Source organism: Sorex fumeus, unplaced genomic scaffold (genome assembly GCF_029834395.1).
Source record: "Sorex fumeus unplaced genomic scaffold, SorFum_2.1 ptg000111l, whole genome shotgun sequence".
NCBI classification, from domain to species: Eukaryota; Metazoa; Chordata; class Mammalia; order Eulipotyphla; family Soricidae; genus Sorex; species Sorex fumeus.
The window spans coordinates 10,926,783-10,952,614 of NW_026606168.1; the positions used below are offsets into that span (position 1 = coordinate 10,926,783).

General features: G+C 59.9%; 1 protein-coding gene across 2 annotated transcripts in view; it reads left to right on the forward strand.

Annotated features, from left to right (window-relative positions):
- RGS3 (regulator of G protein signaling 3) overlaps window positions 1-22,185 on the forward strand; it is a 135,883-nt gene extending 113,698 nt beyond the window's left edge. The window contains exons 11-16 of one of the 2 annotated variants that reach the window (XM_056135383.1): window positions 7,340-8,257; window positions 15,079-15,143; window positions 18,815-18,916; window positions 19,211-19,272; window positions 19,751-19,917; window positions 21,179-22,185. In XM_056135383.1, the coding sequence (XP_055991358.1) occupies window positions 7,340-8,257; window positions 15,079-15,143; window positions 18,815-18,916; window positions 19,211-19,272; window positions 19,751-19,917; window positions 21,179-21,364 (1,500 nt within the window). In that variant the 3' untranslated portion in view covers window positions 21,365-22,185. Of the gene's footprint in view, window positions 1-7,339; window positions 8,258-15,078; window positions 15,144-18,570; window positions 18,719-18,814; window positions 18,917-19,210; window positions 19,273-19,750; window positions 19,918-21,178 lie in introns of those variants that run through there. The other variant, XM_056135384.1, reaches the window with a different exon arrangement.
- Window positions 22,186-25,832: the final 3,647 nt, after the last annotated feature.

Below are 25,832 nucleotides of genomic sequence, written 5' to 3' on the forward strand. Positions count from 1 at the left end.
TTGTCGCACTGTCGTTAAGTTGTTCATCAGTTTGCTTGAGCGGGCACCAGTAATGTCTCCATTCATCCCTGTCGCATGCTAGTGTAGCCCAGTGGCGTCTGCTCGCTCCAGGAACACAAAGTGAGACTTGTTGTTACTGTTTTGAGCATATCGAATACACCACGGGTAGCTTGCCAGGCTCTGCCATGCGGGCGAGATACTCTCGGTAGCTTGCCGGGCTCTCCAAGTGGGACGGAGGAATTGAGCTCAGGTCGGCAGCATGCATGGCAAACACCCTACCCGCTGTGCTATCATCGCTCCAGCCCCAGGGTCTAGAAGTAGATTTCTATTTTTTTTTAAGAGTTGCACAGATGGTTCCAAGGTTTGAAACAAACAAAAGAACTTCCAGAAAACCAAAAATTAGGCTCGAAAGACACAGTACAGAGGGTGAAGCATTCTTCTTGCGGGTGACCAACCCCGTTTCAATCCGACGGACGCCACATAGCACTGCATATGATCCCCAAGAGCCAGAGGTGATCCCTGAACACTGCCAGGTGTGCAGCCCGCAACCCCCCACCCCCACCCACTCCTGCCCTCAACACACACACACACACACACACACACACACACACACACATACAAAACACACAACCCTAAGTGCACCTTTGCTGAGAACCATCCAGAGGGGGATGCTTTTCAGACCTGGATCTGCAGAGGAGGGAGATTTGAGTATAGGTGTCAGTAAGCCCCGGGGTTTCACAGCGCACTGCCAAGCAATGGGCCACAGGAACTAATGCGTCTCTGAGCCGGTGGCACCGTCCGGGTCGCCCGAGGCTCGTTCATTCTCTGAAGGACCGGAGGGCTGAGGCGTGAAGGAGTGTGGGCTTTGCCGTCCCCTGAGGTTTTCTGCAGAGGAGCACGAGAGTCCTTTGGGCTTTAGGAGAACTTGACAGGGCCAGCGTGGAGGATGCTGGGGGTCCAGGGGGCCAGTCTGAGTCCCCATGGGACTCAGGAGGCAGGAGGGAGGCGATGGAGGGAAGATGGAGAAGATGTGAAGAGTTTATTTTTCCTTTTTTTTTTTTTTAAATCAAAACAAAACAACAAATTCACGTTTTAGAGCAGTTTGGGGAATAGAGAGGAAAGTTCGGAGACTTCCCACATACTCCCCATCCCCGCCCAGCCTCACCTCCCCCAGTGGAAAGATTCCGGAGGAGATTTTATGATCTGGAGGGTTCCGTGATTGGCCTGGGGTGGGGAGTGGGGGAGGCAGGAAGAGGAAGTGAGAAGGAGACCCAGATTCTTGGTATGAGCCGTGGGCAGAGGCCTCCTGGGTGCAGAAGGCTGGGAGAGGCTCGTGTTGGGCTGGGATACGTGGTTTGCGGGGGTCCCGGAAGGAGACTGTCTCGATGTCTGGGTGGCAGCCTCGTGGATGCCCTCTGTCCCCCGGAGCTCCCCATGCCCTCCCTGCCTCCAGACCTTACTATGTGCCTCTTTCTCCCGGAGAGCCCCTCCATGGCCCCCAGCAACCTGCCGTGTGGCCCTTGCACACGGAGAGTGAACGTGCCTTCACATGTCCTCCTGCCCCCCTCCCCAGTTTGGTTCATCACAGCCTCCCTGGGCCGTTGACTCAGTTGTCAGGTTTCCCGGCCAGCCGGTCAGCGCCACTGGACAGGGACAGGGCAGGAACGAGCCTCGGGGGCCTGAGGATCCTGGGATCTCCGGGTGAATCCGGCCCCAGGGAATGGAGACTTGATCCCCAGACAGCAGCTGGCAGGGCGGCCAGGGGCCAGTGCTCACCCGGGGAGTATGGGGGTATGTGAGGGAGACCTGAGGGTCCCTGGCCAACAGGCCCGGGATGGAACCAAGGGGTCATCTGATCAGCTTGGAGGCTGGGGGTGGATCCTGAAGAGATGGCCAAGGCCCGAGGGTGTTTAATGTGGCAGAGCACCCAAACCCCCACACTGGGAAGCGTGACACACCCCATAGATGGCAGGGAAACTGAGGCACAGAGGGTCAGGCCCCGGGCCTATGTGTGACGAGGGCGTCAGTCTTCAGAGCTCTCGCTGCTGTAAGGGGTCGTGGCCTCCCTCGTGGTCTTAATGAGTGTCAGTGGCAGAGGCCACAGGGGGCTGGGTATTGCTGGGGTGCCTGCCCCATCCCTGAGCACTGCTCAGGACCCCCTCCCTCCCTCGCCCCGTGTCCCCCCATCACCAGCCTCGCCCTTTCTCCAGTTCCCTGAAGGCGCACTCTCTCATGCTTCCACACACTCAGCCTACTTAGTTCTCTGGAAGGGGGCCGGTTGGTTGGGGCATGTCTTCACCCTGTTTCCTGGCAGAGGAGAGGGAAGGAGGGCTCCTATCAGCCCAGGTCAGTAGCTGGATGCTAGACTTGGGGGAGGGGGCGGGCTCTTGCTGGCTGGGGCCAACCCCCAGCTCACATGAGCTCTGACCACCTCCCCCCAATGCCCCCCCCATCATCAGGGCAGGAAGTGGTTTTCAGGGGCAGATGTGGAGACTGGCGTTTTTTTTGGGTGCGGGGGGGGGGGGGGGACGTGATGAGTCATCCCAGAGAGGAATGCCTGCAGGTTGCCTGTGGGATCATAGACCTGCACCCGCTGCTGCGTGCCACCAAACCACCCGCGGGCATCGCAGTTTCCCCAGCAGGGGGGCGGCCAGCCGGGGCTCAGGAGACACAGGCAGCGTGAGGAGAAGTCTGCTCCAGAGGGAGGGCCCTTCCCTGCCGCTGCCCCCCCCCCCCCCACCTCCCAGCCCTGTTCCGAGCTCCAAGGATTGGAGTAGGGAGAGGATTTGATTAGCTCCTGATCAGCGGTTCCATTTAGAGGGCCTGGTTCATTTCCTGTCTGTTTCCAGCAGGCCAGGCATAGGCAGAATTAACCCTGCTTCAGCCGGGCCCGAGAAGTGATGGATGGGAAGGGTCTTGCCAGCGCGGTGCGGGCAGCAGGGTGGCAACTGCCAGCCTCTCACCGCAAGGGCCCCGGGTGAGCGGACGGGTGTCCCTGGCTGGATGGGGGTGCCCCAGCCTATCGCAAAGGCCTGTGGCCAAGGGTTCCGGCTCTTCCTGCGCTGATGCACTCAGTCGGGACAGCGAGTCCAAACTCTGGTTTCTGCTCAGCAGCAGGCAAGGAGGATGTCAGGGTGGGGGTGAGGGTGGGGGGCCAGGAGTTGTATCTGCCTTATTCTCTGCTGTCTTGTAGGGGCCTGGCCGGAGCTCCACATGTGCGCATACCCCCACATCCTGCTTGTATGACCCAGAACCTTTTTTTTTCTTTTTGGGTCACACCCAGCAATGCACAGGGGTTACTCCTGGCTCTATACTCAGGAATTTCTCCTGGCGGTGCTCGGGTGTCCATATGGGATGCTGGGAATCGAACCCAGGTCGGCCGCGTGCAAGGCAAACGCCCTCCCTGCTGTGCTATGGCTCCAGCCTCCCCAGAGCATTATTTTTATTTTATTTGTTTGTTTCTGTTTGTGGCCACACCCGGCAGAGCTCAGGGTGCTGCTCCTGACTCTGCTCAGGAATGACCCCTGGCGCTGCTCAGGGGACCGTCTACTGGGCCTTCGAGCCAGGGATGTGGCCGAAGCAGCCGCAGCCCAGGTGAAAACCTCGCCTTCTGTACTGTCTCCCCACCCCCTTCCCACCCCCGACTCCAGAAAGTTTTCACTCAGGCGGCTCTCGGCATAGACCCTGGCCGTGCTCATGGGGCCACCCCAATCCGGCTTCTATTCCGTGACATGCGTGCTCCTTGACCTCCCCGGCACCGGGACCCTCTCCCTCGCTGCCTTCCTCTCACTGGCCCTGGTTCCCGGCATTTGCTGGAGGGCCTGAGCACCCCAAGGTGCCCCCACACCCAGTTTTCTTAGGACACTGGCTGGATCCGTGGAAGAGCCCAGTGTGAACTCACGAGCCTCTACTCTTGTTGGCAAATGTGTGTGCTACGTGTGCTGGCCCAGGAGAGGGTCCCTGTCAGCACCCCCGTCCTGCCCAGGGAGAGATCCTGTGCCCAGAGAAATTGAGTTCCGACAGAGCCAGTGGCCAGTCCTGGAAGCTGCCCTGGACTCATCTTAGACCAGAGGGGCTGGAGGGTCAAGAAGCACTTGCCTTGTGGCAGCTGCTTCTTTCTCCCATCCTGGTTCCCATCAGGTTCCCCATCACCACCAGGGGTGATGCCTGAGCACAGAATTGGGAGTAAGCTCTGGACAGAGTAGACCAAAAACAACAGAAAATTAGACTTAGTGGGTAGGAGAGAGCTCCACAGGCTGGTGTAGGCACCCTGCAGTCGTGAGTACCAACCCGTCTGGGCCCCCAGCACCGCCAGGAGAGGCCCTGCTGGTCTCTGGACTGGGCAGCAGCACATGGTCGGGCCTGAGCATTGAATAGCCCCGTGAGCGTTGCCAGGAGTAACCCCCGGAGCCCTCCAAGCCCTGCTGAAGCACCACACCTGATGCCCTGCCCAAGACTAGACAGTAATAGTCCCATTTTCCCTAGTGCTCCTCCTGGCCTATGGGGGGACCCTAAGGGTGGTCCTCGTGCCCTGGGAAAGTGAGGTGGGGTTATGGCTCCCTTCTGGGTGGGGAGGACTTGGCAGGCCACCCAGAGTGTCCAGCTGAAAGTGACAGGGATGGTGGCATGGCCACCAAAGTGCCCACGGGGAGTGTGGGCGCAGGGCCCTGGAGGCCTTGTGAGCTGGGCACTCTCTGGACGACTCTGTCCCCACCTCTGTTTACTTTGGAACCGCACAGATCTGGACAGCCTGACTTGCATTTCTGGTTCTGGGTCCATGGCGGCTCTTTTCCTGGGGGTTCTGGGCTCAGGCAGCTGCCCCCACTCCTGTGGGTGGGGCCAGCCCACCCCTACCTCCACCCCCAGGAAAGGAGAACCCAGGCCTGGCCCCTACTCTCAGAGCCACTGTTTGCTGGGCACCAGGGCCACTGCCTCCCACTGTCTTTCCTGGACTCAGGAAGGTGGAAGTCTGGCCTAGTGGGGCGGGAGGACTTGAAGGTGGGCCCCAGGAGCCCAGAGGGCTGGTGTGTGAATGAGTGTATGTGTGTGTGTGTGCAAGAATATATATGTGTAAGAGAGGGTATGTGTGTTTGTAAAGGAGTGTGTGTATTCAAGAGTATGTGTGTATGTGTGTGGCAGTGTATTTGTGTTCGTAAATGTGTGTGTGTGTGTGTGCAAGACTGTAGCACTGTAGCACTATCCTCCCATTGTTCATCGATTTGTTTGAGTGGGCACCAGTAACGTCTCCATTGTGAGACTTGTTGTTACTGTTTTTGGCATATCGAATATGCCATGGGGAGCTTGCCAGGCTCTGCCGTGTGGGCGAGATACTCTCAGTAGCTTTCCAGGCTTTCCAACAGTGATGGAGGAATCGAACCCGGGTCGGCCACATGCAACACTGAGCAGTCATGCCGGCTCCGGGCACACGTCCTTCCATCGCCCGCCCAGAGGCTGCACTCTGCCTCCAAGAGACTGCCACGGGCCTTATAGCAGGAACCCTTTGAAAAAGTGATTTGGGGAAATATGTTATATTATTTGGGATGGGGATCTTTAGGGAATACTACCCGGGTAGTATTCAGCCAGGCTGGGAGGTCCAATGCTCAGGGTCCAGTGACGTGGCACCACTGGGGGTTGACAGTATTGGGGCCAAGGGGCTTGCAATGGCAGAGTTCAAATCCCAGTCCTTGAGCTTGCAGCCACCACGTGTCTCAGCCCACTGAGCCATCTCCCCAGCCCTGATAACAGGAGCTCTTAACCTCTGCTCTGCGAGTGTGAGTGACCCCAAAACTCAGAGAGAGCAAGTGTCAGCCCAGGTGTGATTCCTTCTTCAAGGGCTAAGTTCCTGGGCACATTTGGTGTCTCTGTCATTAATTCTGAGTCCTGGTTCCAGCCCTTCGTGCAGGAAAGCTGGGCTCAGAATAGTTTCAGTGGCAGCGTTTCAAGGCCTGGACGGTCAGATGGGCTCAGCCCAGCCTAGCCATTAGACCTGTTTTCCACATAGTGGCAGCTCCTAATCTTTTGAGTGTGTGTGTGTGTGTGTGTGTGTGTGTGTGTGTGTGTGTGTAGGATGGGAGTAATTTGGGGTCACTCCCTGTGGTGCTCAGGGCTCACTCCTGGCTCTGTGCTCAGGGCTCACTCCTGGCTCAGTGCTCAGGGCTCACTCCTGGTTGTGTTGGGGATTGAACCTGGGTTGGCCACATGCACGGCAAACAGCCTACCCGTATATGGTCTCTCCAGCCCTGGAGGGGGTCCCAGGGGATCGAAGCATGACTGACATCCTCCGGGGTGCTTCTCCTGTAGTGGTTGCCCAGCAGGAAGCCAGGGGGCTCTGGGTGCTGTTGTGTCAGCCAGCAAATGTCAGGATTTCTTTCCTTTTGTGTGGAACTCCTGAGGTTCCTCCACCCACAGGGTTCACTTGTTTTTTGTTCACACGGGGCTCACATCTGGGGAAGGCGCTGGCCGTTGGGTGCTCATGGCTGGCCAGAGTCGGGAGGTGTAGGTCCAGCCCAGGGCCTGGAGCAAGCCCCGGGAAGCCCGTGCATCTGTGACTGCAGCCCCGTCAGTCGGATGCGGGTCTATAGGCTGAAGTTCTCATTCCATTCTGGTTCATCCATTTCCAAAAAAGATGCCACACCATTCGGAGCGGGTTCTTATCCTCTGTTCTGGCCACACCCTGGCTGTGCTCTGGGCTTACTCCTGGCTCTGCACTCAGGAATGGCTCCTGGCAGGCTCGGGAGGCCATATGGGATGCTGGATATCCAACCTGGCTTGGCTGCGTGCAAGGCAAGCGCCCTCCCCGCTGTGCTATCGCTCTCTGGAGTGGGCTCTTGTGGGAAGCACTTGAAGGAACTCGAGAGAACTTTGGTTGAAGACCCTTCAGTCAAGTCTCTGCTCGGGACCAGATCCCTGCTGTCCCTAGGGATCGGGTTTGGTGTGGGCTTGCAAAAGGGCGCAGCTGCTTCTCGCTCTTTCCTCCTGGTTTCCCTCTGCACTGCAGAGACCAGACCCTTCCATTCGGGAGAACTGGTGGGAAGTGCCAGTGTTCCCCGCCCCCCACCCCACCCCATGCAGCCTCACTGCACCCTAAGAGCCAGCACACAGCAGTGACCCACTTACCCTCCTCCCCGAAGGACCCACAGAAGGTTCAAGTGTGAGGGGAAAAGGGGGGATGGGTCTAGAGTGAAGCCCAAGGGGGTCCCCTGCTTCCGTCTGGCACCTGGGTGCCAGGGATGGAGCTGGGGGTTCAGCCCCCCTGTCTTGTGCCCCCCCATATACAGGGGGCCTGGCCTCTCACTCCATGCTCTTTGGAACATTGATCGTTTTCTCTCTCGCTCCGCAGATGTTTGAGTCAGAGGCGAATGAGAAGAGGGAGATGTCGTTGGCAGAAGGGAAGGTGGCCGAGGAGCCCCCACCCAGCAAGGAACCGGCTCCGGTGCCTCCTCCAGAACCAGCCCCCGCACCTGACAAGGAGTCCTCAGGCCAGGAACGTCCAGGCCCAGATGCACCGGCTGCTGGCACAGACCTGCCTGCCCCCGAGGAGGGCGCCGGGGCCCCTGACCCCGCACCCAGCCTCCAGGAGGCCCCTTCCGCCCCAGACGACACCCCTTCCTCCCGGGACCTTGCCACGGGTCCCGAGCCCCCTCCTCCCAGCCAAGCCCTCCCTGCTCCCGCGGATGCCCCCGCTCCGGACCTGTCCCCACCCAGCCAGGCCAAGGAGCCCCCGAGTCCCGGGGACCCCGCAGCAGCCGCTCCGTCGTCGTCGTCGTCGGGGGACCCTCCCGGGGTCTGCAAGCACAAGTTCGTGATCCCGGAGGTCCGGCTGGATTGCGCCTACAGCCAGGCGGGGGCGGAGGGCGGCGGCAGCTCGGGCGCCGAGGAGGAGGAGGAGGAGGAAGGGGACGAGGAGGGCCAGGAGGACGACGAGGAGGAGGAGGACGAGGAGGACACGAGCGACGACAACTACGGGGAGCGCGCCGAGGCCAAGCGCAGCAGCATGATCGAGACGGGCGCGGGCGCCGCGGACGGCCTGTGCCTGCGCGTGCAGAGCTCGCTGCGGCGCCGCACGCACAGCGAGGGCAGCCTGCTGCAGGACGCGCGCGGGCCCTGCTTCTCCTCGGACACCACGCTGCACTGCTCGGACGGCGAGGGCGCCGCGCCCGCCTGGACCATGCCCTCGCCCGGCACGCTCAAGAAGGAGCTGGGCCGCAACGGCGGCTCCATGCACCACCTCTCGCTCTTCTTCACGGGGCACCGGAAGGTAAGGGAGGGGGCTGCCTGGGGGGCGGGAGGAGGAAGGAGGGGTACCCGGTCCCGCCCCCCCCCACCCCCCGCACTTCTCCGAGGCTTCCAGGCCACCTCCTGCCCCTGCCCAGAGGCTGACACCGAGGCCAGGAAACACCAGGAAGGCCACCGCGCAACTCACACCCGCCCGTGACAGGCCCTGGACTTTGTGCTCTTCCTGCGCCCCGGGGACTGTCACACCTGCAATGTAGAGCGGGTGTGGCTTTGTGCTTGCAACATACAGATGCCAGCTCCGGGGCGGCAGAGATAGTTCGAGAATTGGGGCACATGCCAGAACCTACATTATATCCGGGTACCAGTTGTTCTCCCTGGCATTCCCCTTCCCCTCCCCCCCCCATGCAGAGTTGCTCTGGAGACCCCCAGCACCGCCACTGACCATTGAACCATCTAACCTGGTTGGCTGAGCATCAGGGGGAGAGGCCTTTGCCTCACCCCCCCCCCCCCCCCGCCCTTCCCAGGGACTGATTGGGAGCTCCCCCACACACACACTCTGTACCCTCCCCCCCGCCCCCCCGAAAAGATCTGAGATTACAGCCCCAAAGCGAGTTGCAGTGAAAGCTGGGTCCAGGCCTCCCCCGATTCAGCCTGCATCAGCCCCTCGAAGCATCTTCCCGCCCCACTCTGACCAGTGGGCGCGAGTGGCGGCTCCCAGAACAGCCCCAGGAGGCGAAGGCGGCTCTGGTGCCCTTCAGCCCAGGCCCCGAGAGGTCAGGTCACTTGCACCCGGCCGCGTCGTTTATAAACATCTGAACCAGAACCTGGCCCGGGGCCTGGAGCGCTTAACCACCAGGCCACTAGCCTCTCGCAGATGTTTATAAATAGACGAAGACGAGTTTATGGCGCCCCTGCCGTATGCCAGACCTGTGCTGTGTTCGTCCCCCGCAATCCCCCCCCCCAAAGCTCCAGCAATGAGGGAGGCTGGCTTGAGCCAGAGGAGGGGATTAATTATTGGGGGAGGGGGGACCATGGTTGGACTTTAATGGGCTTGAAGTCCATCAGTGGCTCCGGCTGGGGCTCTGGGCTCCTTGTTGGTTTCATGGCCTTGGGTGAGTCCCGCTCCTCTGAGCCTGGACCCAGCTGTCTGCAGAGCAGAGAGGAACTGCCTGCCTCTGTGCACCCCCTCCCCCCAGCAGGGCTCTCTAGCAGGGCCCCAGCATGTTTAACCGGCGAGGGTGGGGACCCCAGGCCCCTCTGTAACTTCTCAGCCATTGGCAATCAAGCAGACCTGACCCCCGGCAGAGTGCAAGCTGAGAAGCCCCCAGAGAGGGCTGTAAGTGGAGTCCCTGGAAGCAGGACTAGAGCCTCAGAGGAATTGGAACGGACCTTCCCCGCCCCCACCCCACCACCCCCGCCATCCCACTCCCCCCACTCCATCTGTGAGTGTCTGGTTCACACTTGGTTCTGAGCCCCCTGGGAACATGTGATGGCTGTAGAGATTTCAAGGCCCAGAGTGAGCTGAACCGTCAGATCTTCTGTTTAAAGGACCCCCTCTAGGGCTGCGATGCTCCCCCTGCCCACAGTCAGGAGCGGGGCAGCTTTTACAGGGCCCAGAGGCTCCCTCAGGCCAGGCCAGCCCTGCAGAGGGTACGGAACGCTTTGGGGCCGTGACCAATGGCTTCTTTTGGGGGGAGGGGTTGGGGGCACACTCAGCAGTGCTCAGGGCTTACTCCTGACTACGAGCTCAAGAGTCACTCTTGGCAGTGCTCAGGGGACCAGATAGGGATCTGGGAACTGAACCCGGGTCAGCCACGTGTAAGGCAAGTGCCCTCCCCACTGCACTATCGCTCTGACCCCTGTGACCTTGCCCTTTCTGACCCCGGTTCCTCAGCAGGGATCCCCCTGCTCCATCCTGTCCCTGAGCCCCCTCTCTGACCCCCATGGTATGTACCCAGAGACCCTCAGCTGCCAGCCCAGTCCCCAGAGCCCCGCTCGCTGCTCCTGTGGGGTGCAGGACCCTCCTCCCAGACACCAGCACACCCCGGGAGCCCCAGGCTCCTGAGTGTCGTCCCCTCACGGAGGCCCCCTCCATGCACCTTCTGCTCTTCGTGCCTCTGCTCATTCATTTCCTGCACCCACCATCCAGCAGCAGGGAGACCCACCTTTGTCACGGGGCCCCCAGAGGGGCTTGTTCTTGCCTCCTGGGGTGGGGGGGCCTCCAGCTTCTCCCACAGTGGGCAGGACCCCCCCTCTGGATCTATGGGTAAAGGGAAGAGCGCCCCCTAGGGGAAGGTGTTGGGGCAGTGCCTGGCACATCTGCCCCCATGGGTGGTGACTCCAGACCAGGGACCCAGGGCTGGGGGAGGGTGGGGGGTGGGGAGAAGAGGGAGGGGACTGGAGGAGGGGGAGGTATAAATAGATGGGGAAGGAGGGGATGGGGGAGGGGCAGGAAAAGGAGGAAGTGGGGGAGGAGATGGGGAAGGAAGAGAGGTAGAGGAGGAGGAGAGGGAGGTGGAGGAAGTGTTGTGGAGTGAAAGTGGGGGGAGGAGGGGAGAAGAGAATAGCGTGAGCAGAAAATGGCACCCCAACATTCACAGGTGCCCTCAGCACCTTCCCCGCCTTTTGTGGCTGTGGTTGCAGTGTCCCGGGACTTGCACCCTTGACTGGGTGTTCTGACGCACATACACGCACACGCGCGCACACACACACATGCATATACACACGCACGCACATATGTACACACACGCACACATGCCCACATACACACGCACACATGCACGCACATATGTACACACGCACACATGCGCGCGCACACACATGTATATATACATGCACGCATATATGTACGCACATGCACACATACACAAGTACGCATACACATGCATATACACATGCGCGCACATGTGTACACGTGCATGCATGCACACATACACATGCACACACATGCACACACACGCACACACATGCACAACATACACATGCACACATGGTGCCCCCTGGTAGTTTCAGGGCAGCCAGGCTCCCATGTGCTCAGCCATAGGGGTGGTGCTGGGGGTGGAACCAGGTTCAGGTCTTGCATCTGCTGCCCGCTGCGCCCACAGCCTGGGTCGAGCCCGTGTGAGTAGACCAGACAATGCCATGTCTCCATGGGTGGTGCAGAGGCCAGACCTGACAGCAGCCAGAACCCCTGTGCCTCTGAATATGAGTCTCGGGCCGGGCAAAGGAGACCCAGGGCTGCCAAGGGGGTGACGCTCCCTATACGGGTCCACACAGAGCAGGCATGCCTCACGCCCCGAGATGCCGACTGCCGGCCACGTCCCCTTCCACAGGCCAGAGAGGACGCTCAGGGTTCCTGCGTGCTCCCTCCCCCCCCCAGAGCTGAGCTGCCTCAGTGCCCTCTGCTGCGCCAGTCCCTGGGTACCATGGCAGGACAGGGGGAGGGCAGGCCACGTCTGTCCTGCCCTGCAAGTCAGTGAACATGATGCAGGACATGGGACATGCTCCGGGACTGCACTCCCTCCTCACCTGCTTAGAGCTCCTGGCCACACTTCCGGCCCCCTCCTCTGGCAGGGTGTGGGCCCAGGCCCTCAGGTTAGACAGAGGGTGCCCCGGATGCCTTCCAGTTCAGGGTGCGGCATCGCCTTCCCATTCCCTATTGTAAAATCAAACAAACAAACAAAACCCTGAAGATGAGGGTCAGAGAACCAAGACAGGAAGGAAGGACCTTGCCTTGCATAAAGGTAAAGGCCCTCCCGTTGATTGTCGATTTGCTCGAGCGGGCCCAGTAACGTCTCCATTGGAGACTTTGTTGTTACTGTGTCTGGCATATCGAATACTCTCGGTAGCTTGCCGGGCTCTCCGAGAGGGGCGGAGGAATCGAACTTGGGTCGGCCATGTTGGCCACTTGTAAGGCAAACGCCCTACCCGCTGTGCTATCGCTCCAGCATGTGCCCACTCAAACCCTCGGCTCTGCATACGGTCCCCCAAACACCACCAGGGGTCACTGCTGAGCACAGAGCCAGGAAGAGCCCTCAGTATCCCTGAGTATGCACCAAACCCCCCTAACCACTCCTGCTGCCCCCAATAAAAACCCCCACCCTCCACCCCCCACTCTAAAAAAAAAACCCTAAAGAGGATTGATCTCGGCTTGCTCAAACCCAGCTGTGCTGAGTGCAGATACGGTGTTTGCACTTTTCCCACGGGGCCTTCAGCGGGCAGCGGGGCCTGGCCGTGTGATCAGAACCAACTGGGAGAAGCAGGGTAGAGAGGTCCCCCAGTCCATCCCTGGGCCTCAGATTCCCCACTTCCAGCCCAGGCTTGTCACCGACCCTGCTCAGGGGCTCTGTCCTCAGCCGGCAGAAGTCACAGTCAACAGCCGTCCACAGTGTTGGGAAGAGCAAGTTCCATGGAGCGTAGCTCCCAGCCGACAGGGAAGGACCCTCGCCCCACCCGATCTCACTGGACCGCATGACCCCTCCCCACCACCCCGGGAGACCCATGTCCAGATCCACTTCATTTTGCAGAGGAACCGAGACCTTCAGAGCTACCACTAGGGCCCGGCCAGGCTCTACATCCCAGCAGCCCCAGCCCCATGCTCAGCCATGGCTGTGATTACAGTTATAATTACACTAAGAAGGATAATTATGACTTCAGCGGCAGTGAGCTCTCGGGCCCTGGAGGAAGCTTCGTGGGGGCTGGGTGGGCCCCTGGGATTCCCGCAGAGCATGAGGGAAGGGGGTGGTTCCTTCCCCCCTGCCTTCTGCAGTGAGGGTCACTGGGGTACAGAGATGGCGCCCCAGGGGGGCGGAGGGGCCTTGCAGCAGGAAAGGCAGAGAGAAGCCTCAGGGGGTCAAGTCCATCTGCCAGCCCCCTCCGTCAGGCCGACGAGGACTCCCCCCTCCACCCCCCATTGGTGGAAGGAAGAAATCGTTTCTCAGCAGCACACAGGCCGGGGTGGCGAGCTGGGTGGCGGGTGCAGGAGTGGTCCCCGGGCCCATTGTGTGGGTCCGATAAAGCGCGGAAGCTGAGGTCAGAATGGGAGGAAGCCGGGTGTGCTCGGCCCTTTCCCACGGGTGGGGGCACAGGCTGCCGTGACCCCAGGCTGTGTGTGATGCGGGGGCAAGGGGGGAGATAGTGCTGGCTGCGTGGTGAGCTTGGGAAGCCCCCCGGAAACTGAATGGGTCAGAATTGGGCCCCAGCACCCCAGGACTTGACCCTGGAGAATACCCTATCCACCGTCCAAGCTTGTGGCACAACTTAAAGAGGCTGAGGGACTAGATGGTCTCCCTCCCTCCCCCCCCCCCCCATCCTGGTGGTATGTCACGTTTGCAAAGCCCTAGGGAGGGGGCAGCACAGTCAGGAAATGGCCAGAACAGCCTCACCTGGGAGAGCTGCAGCCTCTGTTGCAGAAGCCCTGCCTGGAACCCGGACAGGCCCACCCCAGCTGCCACTGAAGTGTCTCTGAGCGTCCGCTCCCCTCATGGCCTGGCTTACTGCCATGACTAATGAGGGAGTTTGTGGTTAGGGTTAAACAATTGGGTCTCCCTGGCAATTTAAGTTTCATACAGTATTATTTATCTCCTGTCCTTTTCTCTGTCCCTCCATCCCTCCCTCCCTCCATCCATTCTCCTATCCACAAGCTATCTGGGTTACCCAATAACCCACATCCATCCATCCATCTGTCCAGCCACCCACTGACCCATTCATCTGTGCACTTGTCCACCCATCCATCTTCCCACTAACCCACCCACCTATCCACCTGCCTGCCACTTACCTGCCTGACTGGATTCATTTATCCTTCCTTCCTTCCTTCCTTCCTTCCTTCCTTCCTTCCTTCCTTCCTTCTTTCCTTTCTTCCATCCTTCCATCCTTCCTTCCTTCCATCCATCCTTCCACTCATCCTTTCTTCCATCCATCCATGCATCCATCCTTCCATCTATCCATGCATCCTTCCATGCATCCATCCATGTATCTGTGCATCCGCAGACCCACCCGTGGGTACATCACTGAAGCTAGTAGCTCCCCCTGCTGGCTGCATCTGGAATAAGGCCGCCTTTCTCTTCCCGAGCATTGAGCTTTGAGCTCCTGAGCATTGAGGCTTAGCCCATTTTCTTTGCTGTACAAAAGAGAGGCTGCCTAGACTAGGGCTCGTGAGGAGTCAGAGTGTAGCCATGCCTGGTGGGCTTCTGTCCTTTCTCTGGCAGCCGTGTCCATGGCCAGCTGCTCTGCTCTGCTGACTCACTGACCCCTGGTTTGCTGGGGCGGGGGGGGGGGGGGTGCGTGAGGGGAGCACTGCTGGGTCCCGTGTGTCTCCTGGAGGCAGTGGCATGGGGGACTACTCCTAGCTCAGTGCTCGGAGTACCACATGGCATGCAGGAGGGAACCTACCCTTCTCCCTCAGTAACCCCTGTAGGTCTTGATGTTGGAGGGCGGGCTTTGACCATTGCCCAGAGGTTCCCTGGAGCCCCTGGGAGCTTGGGGGGGGGGGTGTTCCCAGGCACTTTACACACCGTAGGCCGGCCCAGGTACACGTTGAACCCCATAATCTGGAAAGAACCAGCTCAGCTGTCTGACCTTGAGTTTGAAGCCCAGACACTGAGGCTCAGGGAGGAGCCAGGTGGAGGTGGCAGCTGTGTCTGGTGCTACAATGTAACTGGTGCACTGAGCCCTGCTCCTCACCACATGCCAGAGAACAGCCCCAGGGTAGGTTGCTCCCAGGCCAGCTGCACCAAACACAACAGGCATTCCCAGCAGAGGGGTGCAGGACGGCTCCCGGATCCCAGACACGTGTAGCCATCTCCGGACACCTCCCCCATCAGCGCCCCTGTCTTTTCTCCACAGATGAGCGGACCTGACACGGTTGGGGACGACGATGAAGTCTCGCGGAAGAGAAAGAGCAAAAACCTGTACGTTGGGAAAGTTCCCCGCCCTCCCGCTCCACTCCTGGGCTTGCCTGGCCTCCCATGGGAGGGTGGAGAGAAGGGGCACCCCCTTCCTGCCCTCTGCAGACACCAGTGAACAACAGGAGGGTGGGACTCAGCCGTGCACTCAGGCTGGGGTGGGGGGCCTGGGGCCAGCCAGCACTGCTGCCCTCCGCAGCAGCCGCACAGAGCAGGTACCTGTAAGCCACAGGGCACAACCCTTCCCCTTCCCACTAGGTGAGCTTTGCAACGCCTGTCGTCTCCGGCATTGCCAGGAGAGGGCGCTGCTGGCCCACGGCGAGTCCGCTTGACACGTCCAGTTTTTTCCTGGCCCAGTTCCTGGGGGGAAGTCCTTCCAGATGCCTTAGCAGACTAGTTGGCCCTGACCTTGGCTGGGCTCCACCATCCTAGAAACTCTTTCTTGTCCCAGTTCCTCTGCTCTCTCCAGTTTCTTGCAGCTCGGGTTGGTTTCTCTCACTCTGTGGCCAGGAGCAATCACACTTTCTAGGGAAGGTGAAACAGACAGAAATAGTCCTTTGCACAGACCCCGGGTCTAGACTGAAGTCCTTGGAGCTCCCAGGGATGGGGCAGGGTGGGGAAAGGCATGCTGGAGCAGCCGGCCCACCAACTTGGCCTCCTGTCCAAGCAGGTGCTGCCCTTTGAACACCTGAGGTTCAGACTTACGAGTTTTATTGAGGGTCCTTCACGCCTGGATAGTCTCACACACACACACACACACACACACACACACCACACATACAACTCATACTTGTGTAGGCACTGTCCTAGGTTCATTTTATGTGTATGTGTGCACACACATATATATACATATATGTCCCTTTCTTTCTTTCTTTCTTTCTTTCTTTCTTTCTTTCTTTCTGTTTTCTTTTTTTTTTCTGGTCCACACCCGACAGTGCTCAGGGCTTACTCCTTTCTCTGCACTTGGGGACCACTCCTGGTGGTACTCAGAGGACCATATGGGGGTAAGGGGATCAGACCTGGGTCAGCCACATGCAAGGATAGCACCCTACCCACTGCACTATCTCCTCCAGACCCAGACCCTCTACTTTTTAAATCTGTACACCCTCTCTCCCCCCCCAACAATGAATTAAGCTGAGGCAGAAAAAGTTTACTCATTGAAGATCACCTAGCAAGTAAATGGTTGAGCTGGGATCTGAAACCTGGCAGGCTGATTGCCGATTTCTGTTATTTGTGTGTTGCATCTCCTTCTGCCTGTTTCTCTGTGTCTGCATCTCTGTATTTATCGTCTGCCTCCGTGTGGTTTCCTATGTGACTCTCTAGAGATCCATCATTTGTTTCTCTAATATCTAGGCTGTCTGTATCTAGTCTGTCTATCTCTGTCTCTCTCCCCTCTTTTTTCTTCAGAGACTGCTGCCATCTTTTCGGGGGTGGGAGGTCACCTGGCAGTGACTGGGGGCTGCTCCCACAGGTGTCAGGAGACCATGTGATGTGGTGCTGGGGATTGAACTCAGGCATCCCGTGTACAAACATGTGCTCTGAGCCATCTCTCTGCTCTCCAGAGCTTGTCATTTTCAAGCTTGCATGAAGTCTTCTGAAGGAGCTCTCTTTAACACACACACACACACACAACACACACACACACACACACACACACACTTTGAGCCTAGGTGGGCAGTAGAGAACGGTTGGACTCAGCGTCCACCCAGAGCCCTAGCGGAGAGAGGCCGTGCACAGGCTGGACCTCAATCCTGCACCAATACCCCCCACCCTGCCCACCCTGCTCTGTCCCTCAGTATCCCCTGCACAGTGGCCCTAGAGCTGGGGCACCGCATGGCAGGTGCCCCAGAAAGAAAGCCGTGTTTGAAGCCCAGGCTCCCAGCTCTGTTTGGACACTCAGAAGCAAAGACCAGACTCAGGGGCAACTTGATCTAAGGAAAGGGAGTGCAGGGCAGGGAGGCTGGGGGCTGGGGTCTCCTTCAGAAGGATGCTGCCTATCCGGAAAGGTGAAAAGTCTGCTTCCTCTTCAGTAGGGGCTAGTGAGCACTTTGCACTGAATGGAAGGCCTGCCAGGGGGTGAGACAGCCCGCGGGGCCAGGGAAGAGCAGGGTGTGGGCAAGGATTATCTTCCACACATCCTGGGCGCGGGTCCCTGGCGAGTTCTCCCGATACTCCACACACCTGGATTTTTCCAGGGGGTGGGGTGGGGCAGGAGGCAGGGGGAGCATTCTCTTTCTAATCCCACCCTACTTGTTTCCCTTCCCACCTTTGTCTACGCTTCCCAGAAGCTCCCCCTGCACACTGGATTATCCCTGTTGGTGAGAGAAAGTTTGGCTTTAGGGAGGCTCAGGGACAGCCTAGAACACAGAGCTGCTTAGTGCCGGAGGTGGGATTCGAACTCCAGGAGGTCCAATCCAGAACCTCATTTGCAGCCTTCCCCTGCCCTTAATTACAGGAGGTGGGGAATGGAGGGGGGGAGGGGGGCCGCAGGGAGTTCAGAGCGCTGCACAGCTGGAAACTCAAAAATCAGTCCGGAAGTACAGACTTCAAAAAAACACAAGGGAAGGTTGAGCCACGCATATTTCTCAGTGCGGTGTTTGTTTTGGTTTGTGATGGGGGGCGATGGATACGTTAAAAAATTTCAGCTTCGTTCCAGCCACCGGTAACCAAAGCTTTTAAATACAAAACCAAACAAGAACAAAAAAAAAAAAGATTTCTTTACAAATCCCGTGCTGCTGAGGCGGGGAAATTGCTCCAAAGGACGGGTGCATATTTTGCATTCTAGAGGGCCACCCCCCACCCCCAACTAGGAATAAGAATGTAGCCCCTGCGCGCCCCTAGGTATGGCCCCACCAGCCATAAAGTGATGGTGATAATAATGTCTTTTTTAAACAAGGCAACAATGATTTCAGGGCCTTGGGACGCCCCAGTGAGATGCTTGGCAGTTGGTGAAACTGCACTCAAGCTTAGGGTCACCCAGCCAAAGGCACAGGGGGTGCGTCCGGAGCCGGCGCGGGAAGCTGGGGGGAGTCGCCCGGAGAGAGGGGCGGGCGTTTAACCCCTTGGGCGCTGCAGCTCCGTGCGCGGCGGGGCGGGCCGAGCGGCCGGGCTAAAAATGGGTTTCTGGGCTAAAAATAGCGGGTCCCGCCGGCCCTCAGGGCGGGCGGGCGGGCCGAGCCGGGCAGTTTTGCTGCCTTGTTTCTCCTCCTCCCGGGCGCTGCCATGGGAACCGGGAGGCCGGGCGGGGCTCGCGGGCGCTGGCGCGGGGCCGGCCCGCAGACACTTGCCCCTTTCACGGGCTGCCGCTCGGGGTGGGCGGGGACCGAGCCCCCCGCCTCTCGCCCCAGCCCCGCGGGCCCGCCCACTTCCTGGCTCCTCCCGTCCGAGCCGGGCGGCGAGCGCAGTCGGTCGGCAGCCCCGGGAGCCCTGCGAGCGCGCGAGTGAGCAGTCGTGCGTGCGTGCGCTCGGGCCGGAGCCGGGCACGGGCGCGCCTGCATCCCCCACCCCGGCCCTCCGGAGATGCTCCGCGGCATGTACCTGCCCCGCCACGGCAGCCTGCAGCGGCGGCACACGATGAAGGAGTAGGTGCCCGCGCCCGGAGCGCGCGCGCGCGTGCCTGCGAGCGCCCGGTCCGGCACCCCCCCACGCCGACCCTTTCTCTGCTTCTGCCCCTGCAGGGCCAAGGACATGAAGAACAAACTGGGCATCTTCCGGCGGCGCAACGAGTCTCCCGGGGCGCAGCCCGCCGCCAAGGCGGACAAAGTGATGAAGTCGCTCAAGTAGGTGCTGAGTGCCCGGGGCGCGCGCCCCAAACTCACAGCGCGGGCCCTCCCGCCCCGGGGAGCGCTCAGAGTTGGGCGGGTTTCATCGGGTCGGGAGACTTGGGCACAGCTGCAGGGCCGGGACAGAGGGTGGGGACTGGGGTTCTGAGAAAAGGGTGACTCTGCTGCCTGGGCCAGCTAACAGCCCACCTCCTGTGTCCGTTTCCCGCTCCCCCCACACCCCCCCCCCCCCGCCGTCCCTCCCCCAGCAACCTGGCGAGTCCTCACTGAGCCCCTTTCTCCATCCCCCAGGCCCACCTCGGAGGAGGCCCTCAAGTGGGGCGAGTCCTTGGAGAAGCTCCTGCTTCACAAGTGTAAGTGGGGCCCCGGGACCGCGCTGTCTGCCGACCGCCCTGCCCTCTCCGCTCCTGCTCTGGCCTGCCCGCCTCTCCCGGCTCTCCTGGGCCCGAGAGCTGCCAACCCCTCCCTGCCCGCGGGAACTGGCACTGCCCGCGCAGGCCGCTGGGACCTGCCCAGACCCATAGTCCCAGAATAACAGCAAACATTTCCACGTACCCAGGCCTCAAACCTGCCCCTCTGTACCCAAAGGGCTCCCGGTGGACAAAACTGAGGTTCCTGCAGGGAGATGTGGTCAGGCGCACCCCCTCCCCCCCAAAAAACACAAACACAGGCCGTTGGGGCAGGGTTGGCATTCTGTCCCTGTGTTCCCTGTTTCAGGGAACTAGGAAGCTCCCCGCCTCTGCTGGTGGGAAAAGTCCAAGGCTTGGGGTGGGAGGGTCCCCCACCAGCAGGAGGAGCGGCTGCTCACCCAGTGGGGGCTTCTCCCTGCAGACGGCTTAGCCGTGTTCCAGACCTTCCTACGCACCGAGTTTAGCGAGGAGAACCTGGAGTTCTGGCTGGCCTGCGAGGACTTCAAGAAGGTCAAGTCGCAGTCCAAGATGGCAGCCAAGGCCAAGAAGATCTTCGCGGAGTACATAGCCATCCAGGCCTGCAAGGAGGTAGGGGGTCCCCTCACCCCACCCACCCCCACCCCCAGGCGGCCATGCAAGATGCTTCGTGCTTCTGAGAGGAGCTCGGGGAGGGCAGAAGCCTGAACTGCCACCCAGGGTGGAGAGGAAACAACCAGAGGTCTGACGGGCTGGAAGAGAGCCTTGGATGGCAGCAGGGACAGGTTCCGTCCCTGGCTCCGTCCCTGGTCCCTGAGCACAGAGCCAGGAGAAACCCTGAGCATTGCCCATTGTGACCCCAAAACCCTCCTCCTAAAAAAGGACGGAAGGGAACCCGGCTTCATATGCTGGGGAGAAGGCAAAGGGGATGGAGAAGGGGCCACTGAGTCAGTGATGGTTGGAGGGATCGCTCAGGATGGGAGATGGATGCTGAAAGTAGATAAAGGACCCAGCACAAAGGCCTCTCAGTATCTGTGTTCTGAACCATGATGCCCAAAAGTAGAGAGTAAGGAGGAAGGTGCCTGTCATGGAGGCAGGGGGCAGGATGGGATGGGGGTGGCGGGAGGGATACTGGGCACATTGGTGGTGGAAAATGCTCACGGGTGGAGGGATGGGTGTTCGTTCGAGCATTGTATGACGAAATTCAATCTTGAAAACGTTGTAACTATCTCACGGTGAGTCAATAATAAATAAAATCAATTTAAAAATTGTTTAGAAATTAAGAAGGAGGGAGGGAGGGACGGAAGGAAGGAAGTGGATAGGGTGGAAAGGAGGGAAAAAAGAAAGGGAGGAGGGAAGGGAGGGAGGAGGAAGGAAGGAAAAGGAAAGGAAAGAAGGAAGCGAAGGAAGGAAGGGCAGTTGGTTGGTTTTTATGTAGGCTCTATGCCAGACACATGGTAGCTCTTTTTTTTTTTTTTTTGTAGCTCTTTTGTGTGAAAGGGCCTGTCAGGAAGGCTGCCCGCGAGGTGTGGGGATTGCTTTTATCCATCGAATGAGGGGCAGGAGAGAGCGTGCCGGGGTTAAGGCCCTTATCTGTGGCCCGCCATGGTGCCACAGGACCACCTGGGCAGGGCCACATGTAGCGGCCCCCTGGCTGAGACCCCCAGGGAACACGCTGGAAAGTTCGCACCCTCCCCCGCAATGAGTGGATGCCAGTTCCCACCTGGCTTCACCCTGGGGGATCTCTGCATTTAATGCACACTTCCTGGTGTGATACAGGTGCCCGGCTTCACAGCCCTCCCAGGGACCTCCCCCTGCACCCCCCCTCACGTGCATGTGGCCCTGATGTGTGCTCCCCTGCTACCCTCTGCAGGTAAACCTGGACTCGTACACCCGGGAGCACACCAAGGACAACCTGCAGTGTGTCACACGCAACTGCTTCGACCTGGCGCAGAAGCGCATCTTCGGGCTCATGGAGAAGGACTCGTACCCGCGCTTCCTCCGCTCCGACCTCTACCTGGACCTCATTAACCAGAAGAAGCTGAGCCCCCCGCTTTAGGGGGCGCCCCGGCCCAGCGCAGCTCAGTGTGCACACCAGGCGACCCGGGCCCCCTGCCCTGACCAAGGATGGAGGGACGGAGTGGGGACCGGCCAGCCTCTTCCTCCTCAGAGGCTGCAGACAGACAGACGGACAGATCTCTGGATTCCAGGCCTGGACCCAAGAGAGGCTCGGGCGGCCGCCCGCTGGAGGAGTCAAGGCACGGGCGCTGGCTGGGTCCCCGCTGCCCCGGTACGAGGGGACCCCAGGGCTCCCAGCCCAGCAGGATCCCGAGACCCACTCTGCATTGACCAGGTTCCTTCTAGAACTGGTGACAGCGACCAGGAGGACCAGGACGACTAAGACAGCCGCGGCAGGGGAGCAAGCCGGGGGACGGGACTCGGGGGTTCTCCCAGGAAGTCGCTGCCTCGCTGCCGGGGGCTCACAGCCTGGGCCCCCCTTCCCCCTTCCCCCGTCCCCCCGCCCGGGTTTTTATTTATTTAAATAGTAGTGGGATGCTTGGCACAGCGGCCTGGCCTAGGAAAACCTTTGCCTCATCAACTCTCCGAATCTCCAAGTGCAATATTTTAACGGCCGCCTCGTGAGCACCAGCCGACCCAGCCGGGGCAGCCCCCCCCCCAAAGGGACGGGGGTGCCTCACCGGTGGGTTTCGGCGCTGCGGGTGCGGGGCCTTCGGGACTGACCTCACCCAGAAATCCAGCCTCCCTGGGGGAGGGGGTCCCTCCAGGGGGGAGTCGCTCTGGGAAAGCGTGACCCCCCTCTCTGACCACACAGAAGCCCAGTTCTGGGGCAAATAAAAGTCCTGTGTTACTTGTTCTCGATCCAGTGTGTGCGCCCTGACTCAGGCCTGGGGGTGGTGTGGGTGGTTGGCGTGGCCAGACGTGGGTCAGCGGGTCCTCTTCTCTCCATCACCTGCCCCCAGCCTCCTGAGCAGTGGGAGGTCAGGGAGAAACTAAACTGCGAGGCAGGGCAGCTGGGGCCAGGGGTCACTGACTCCGGCTGGACTAGCCGCGTCACCTTCAGCCAGTTCCCCCCATTTCTCTGTCCCACCTCATCCCGAGATTTCTAGGTGACTCCTTTCTGGTTGTTGGATTTGGGGTGGCCACTCCTGGGGGTGCTCGGGGGGCCGTGCAGAGTTGGAGAGTGCACTCCCGCCCTCTGAGTCTGCTTCCTGACCCGCCCAGGTTCCTATCAGATGCCACAGCGATGGTTGGTTCGGGGGAGCCAGGGGGCTCAGGAGAGAAGGAAGGGGCAGGACGGGGTGAGATCTGTGGTTTAGAGGAATCCTGGTCTGAGCCGTACTTCCCAGGGAGTGGACCCTGGCCAAGCCAGGGCCATGGCTGACCCTCCCACCCGCACGCACACGGGTGCCGGCTGCTCTGGGCTGTGGAGGGTGGGAGGGATACGTGCGGAGCTCCAGGTCCATGTACCTGAGAGGTGATCCTCAAGGACAGTGGCCTGTCTCCGCTCTTCTCCCCATCACCTACAATGCCTAGGACCAGATCTGGCAGCCAGTCCCTTACCCCTTCTGGGCCTGGCTCTCCCGCCGAGCCCCAGGACCTTGGCACTGCCCGTGGGCCTGGGTGGCTTTCCATTGGATCGTCCTTCCCACTCTCGGGACACTGCAAAGCAGGGGGACTAGGATGGTGCCCCCAATTTGGGGCCTTCAGATACCAGCCAGGCCTGGGAAGTTGGGGGCCTGACCGCTGGGGCACCTGAGGACATCACGCATGGGGCTCTGCCCGAGTGGGCTTCCGAGTAGCAGCTACCCTGGCTTCCCCAGGGCCGTGGTTCACGGCCATGCCCTCCCCTCTCCTTGAGGTTTTGGGATTCAGCTTCCCTTGGGCGAGGCACCGGCCCGCTCCTAAGTTGCCATGGAAACCAAACTCCAGAAGCATCCAGTCAGGCAGCTGGAATCCCCATTCCCGCTCCGTCTGCTTTCCATGACTCATGCCCCGGGCCTCTGACTTCCGAGCGGCCGGCCTTGGCAATGAGGAGCAGCTGGAGCAGGGGCTGGGGCGGCACCTGGCCCGTCCGTCAGCGTCTCGCCCGCTCCTCAGCTGCAATTCCCACCTGGCCAGTGTTTGTGGTGGCTCTCATGGCATAGACCCCGGGGGTGGGGGGAGGCTCTACCTGATACAAGCAGGCCCATTCCACAGATGGGAAGACTGAGGTGGGAAGGAAGGGCGCCAGATCCTGGCATCGGGCTCTCAGGCTCTCAGGCTCAGGGAACCACACAATCGCCTTTGGTTTCAGCTTTCAAGAGACTTGACAAATCTAAGACAGACGCCCATGCTGAGTGGTGATGTCCCAGCCAGGTAGTGTCTGGGAAAGGCTGAGTCTGGATGTGTCTGTCCCCCTCGGGGCAGGGACGGTGGCTGTTCTCTGGAGCCAGACCCCAGCTGCACCCAACCACAGCCTGGAGGCTCAGGCCCCAGAGCCTTGTCTGTCCACGATCAGCCTTGCTGGGGGACAGAGCCAGCCTGTCCCTGGGAGTGAGTCAGAAATAGCCTGGCCTGGCCAGTGGGCAGATAACACGCGAAGAGGGACAGGAGAGGGCAGGGCAGTGCCCTGCTGTCAGGTGCCAGTGGGAGGGGGTTTGGCACGTGCCTGTCATGCTGACCTCAGCGAGCCTAGGGACGGGTCAGTCCCCTTCCATGCCACTCCCTCTGGGCCCCGTGGCCTGGCCATGGACAGGGAGGGCCTCGCTGTCCAGGGCTAGAATCTCTCTTTGGGCTTGCGTCCGCCATAGGGGGCTTGGCATCTCCTGAGGTTGCCTGCAGATTAAAGTTCTTAATTGTGGGGGGGAGGGGCTGGAGCAACAGCACAGCAGGTAGGGTATTCGCCTTGCACGCGGCCAACCCGGGTTTGATTCCTAGCATCCCAGCTCTGAGCACCGCCAGGAGTGATTCCTGAGTGCAGAGCCAGGAGTAACCCCTGTGCATTGTCGGGTGAGACCCAGAAAGCAAAAAAAAAAAAATAAAATTAAAGTTAAAAAAAATAAAGTTCTTAATTTTTTTAATTTTGGGGCCACACCTGGCGGTGCTCAGCACTTACTCCTGGCTCTGTGCTCAGGGATCATTTCTGATGGGCTCTGGGGACCCTAGGGAATGTCAGGGATTGAACCCAGAGAGGCCACAAAGGCCCTACCCGCTGCACTCTCTCTCCTGGCCCTTTCTAATGTTCTTGGGGTGGGGTGGGGGGGTGGGGTGATGGGGAGCGCCCCGCCCTGGGTCTCTTACCAAGTCAGCCCCCTGCAGTCCAGTTTCATTGCTCCCCTCCAGACTCCCCACCCCCATCTCCCTTCCCCATGACCACCTGGTTCTTTGGTTTTGTTTGTTTTTTTTTTTTTGATTTTTGGGTCACACCCAGCGATGCTCAGGGGTTACTCCTGGCTCATGCACTCAGGAATTACTCCTGGCAGTGCTCAGGGGACCATATGGGATGCTGGGAATCGAACCCGGGTTGGCTACGTGCAAGGCAAATGCCCTACCCGCTTTGCTATCGCTCCAGCCCCCCACCTGGTCCTTTGAGCTGCTCCCCACCCCAGCCCCCTGTCCTTGATAGCCTGTCTGATCCACCCCCGTGTCCGGGCCCCTCCCCAACCCCACCCCTGACTAAGGGACACTGAGCTTCAGAGGGGCCCCAGGCCCCTGTGTTGTGGTGGGACTGGGAGGCAGCAGCAGCAGCTGCAGCACATCTGGCAGGGCTGTGCTGGGCAGGAGGGTAGGGGGACCTCCCCCCAACTCCCTGGGAACCCACCGGGCTAAGGGTTAGAAGGGCACTGGGGGTGGGGGGAGGGTTAGGGATAAAGACAAAGCTTGGTGGTGTTGTGGGGGTGGGGGGTGGGGAGTAACACTCAGCCTGCAGGTAGCTGTGTGACCTGGGGCAAGTTGTCTTCCTTCCTGGGACTCAGTTTACTCACCCGTGCATGGAGAGGGGCATAGTTCCTGTGCCACAGGTTGCTATAAGAAAGAAAAGAGGGGCTGGAGCCATAGCACAGCGGGTAGGGCGTTTGCCTTGCATGCAGCCAACCCGGGTTCTATTCCCAGCATCCCATACGGTCCCCTGAGCACTGCCAGGAGTAATTCCTGAGTGCAGAAGCAGGAGTAACCCCTGTGCAACACCGGGTGTGACCCAACAACAACAACAACGAAAAGAGCTCAAGAAAGTACTAGGAACTGTGCCTGGCACGTCGTAAGTGCTAGGTCAGTGTTGTGTCAACTAAATCTATTTCTCAGATGAGAGAAGAGTCACTGAGCTATTGTACAAAGTGACACAGCAACAAGAAGCCATTGAGATTCGAATCCAGTGAGCACAGACTCGCTCCGGGACCTATGTAAAGCATCAGACTTATTCCCTTGCCCAAACCCTCTCCTCCAGTCGGAACTGGGTTGAGATGCCAGTTCTTCCAGGAAGACTTCCCGGTAGCCCTGGCTAGAGGGAAGTCCCTGTCGTCTGCTTGCAA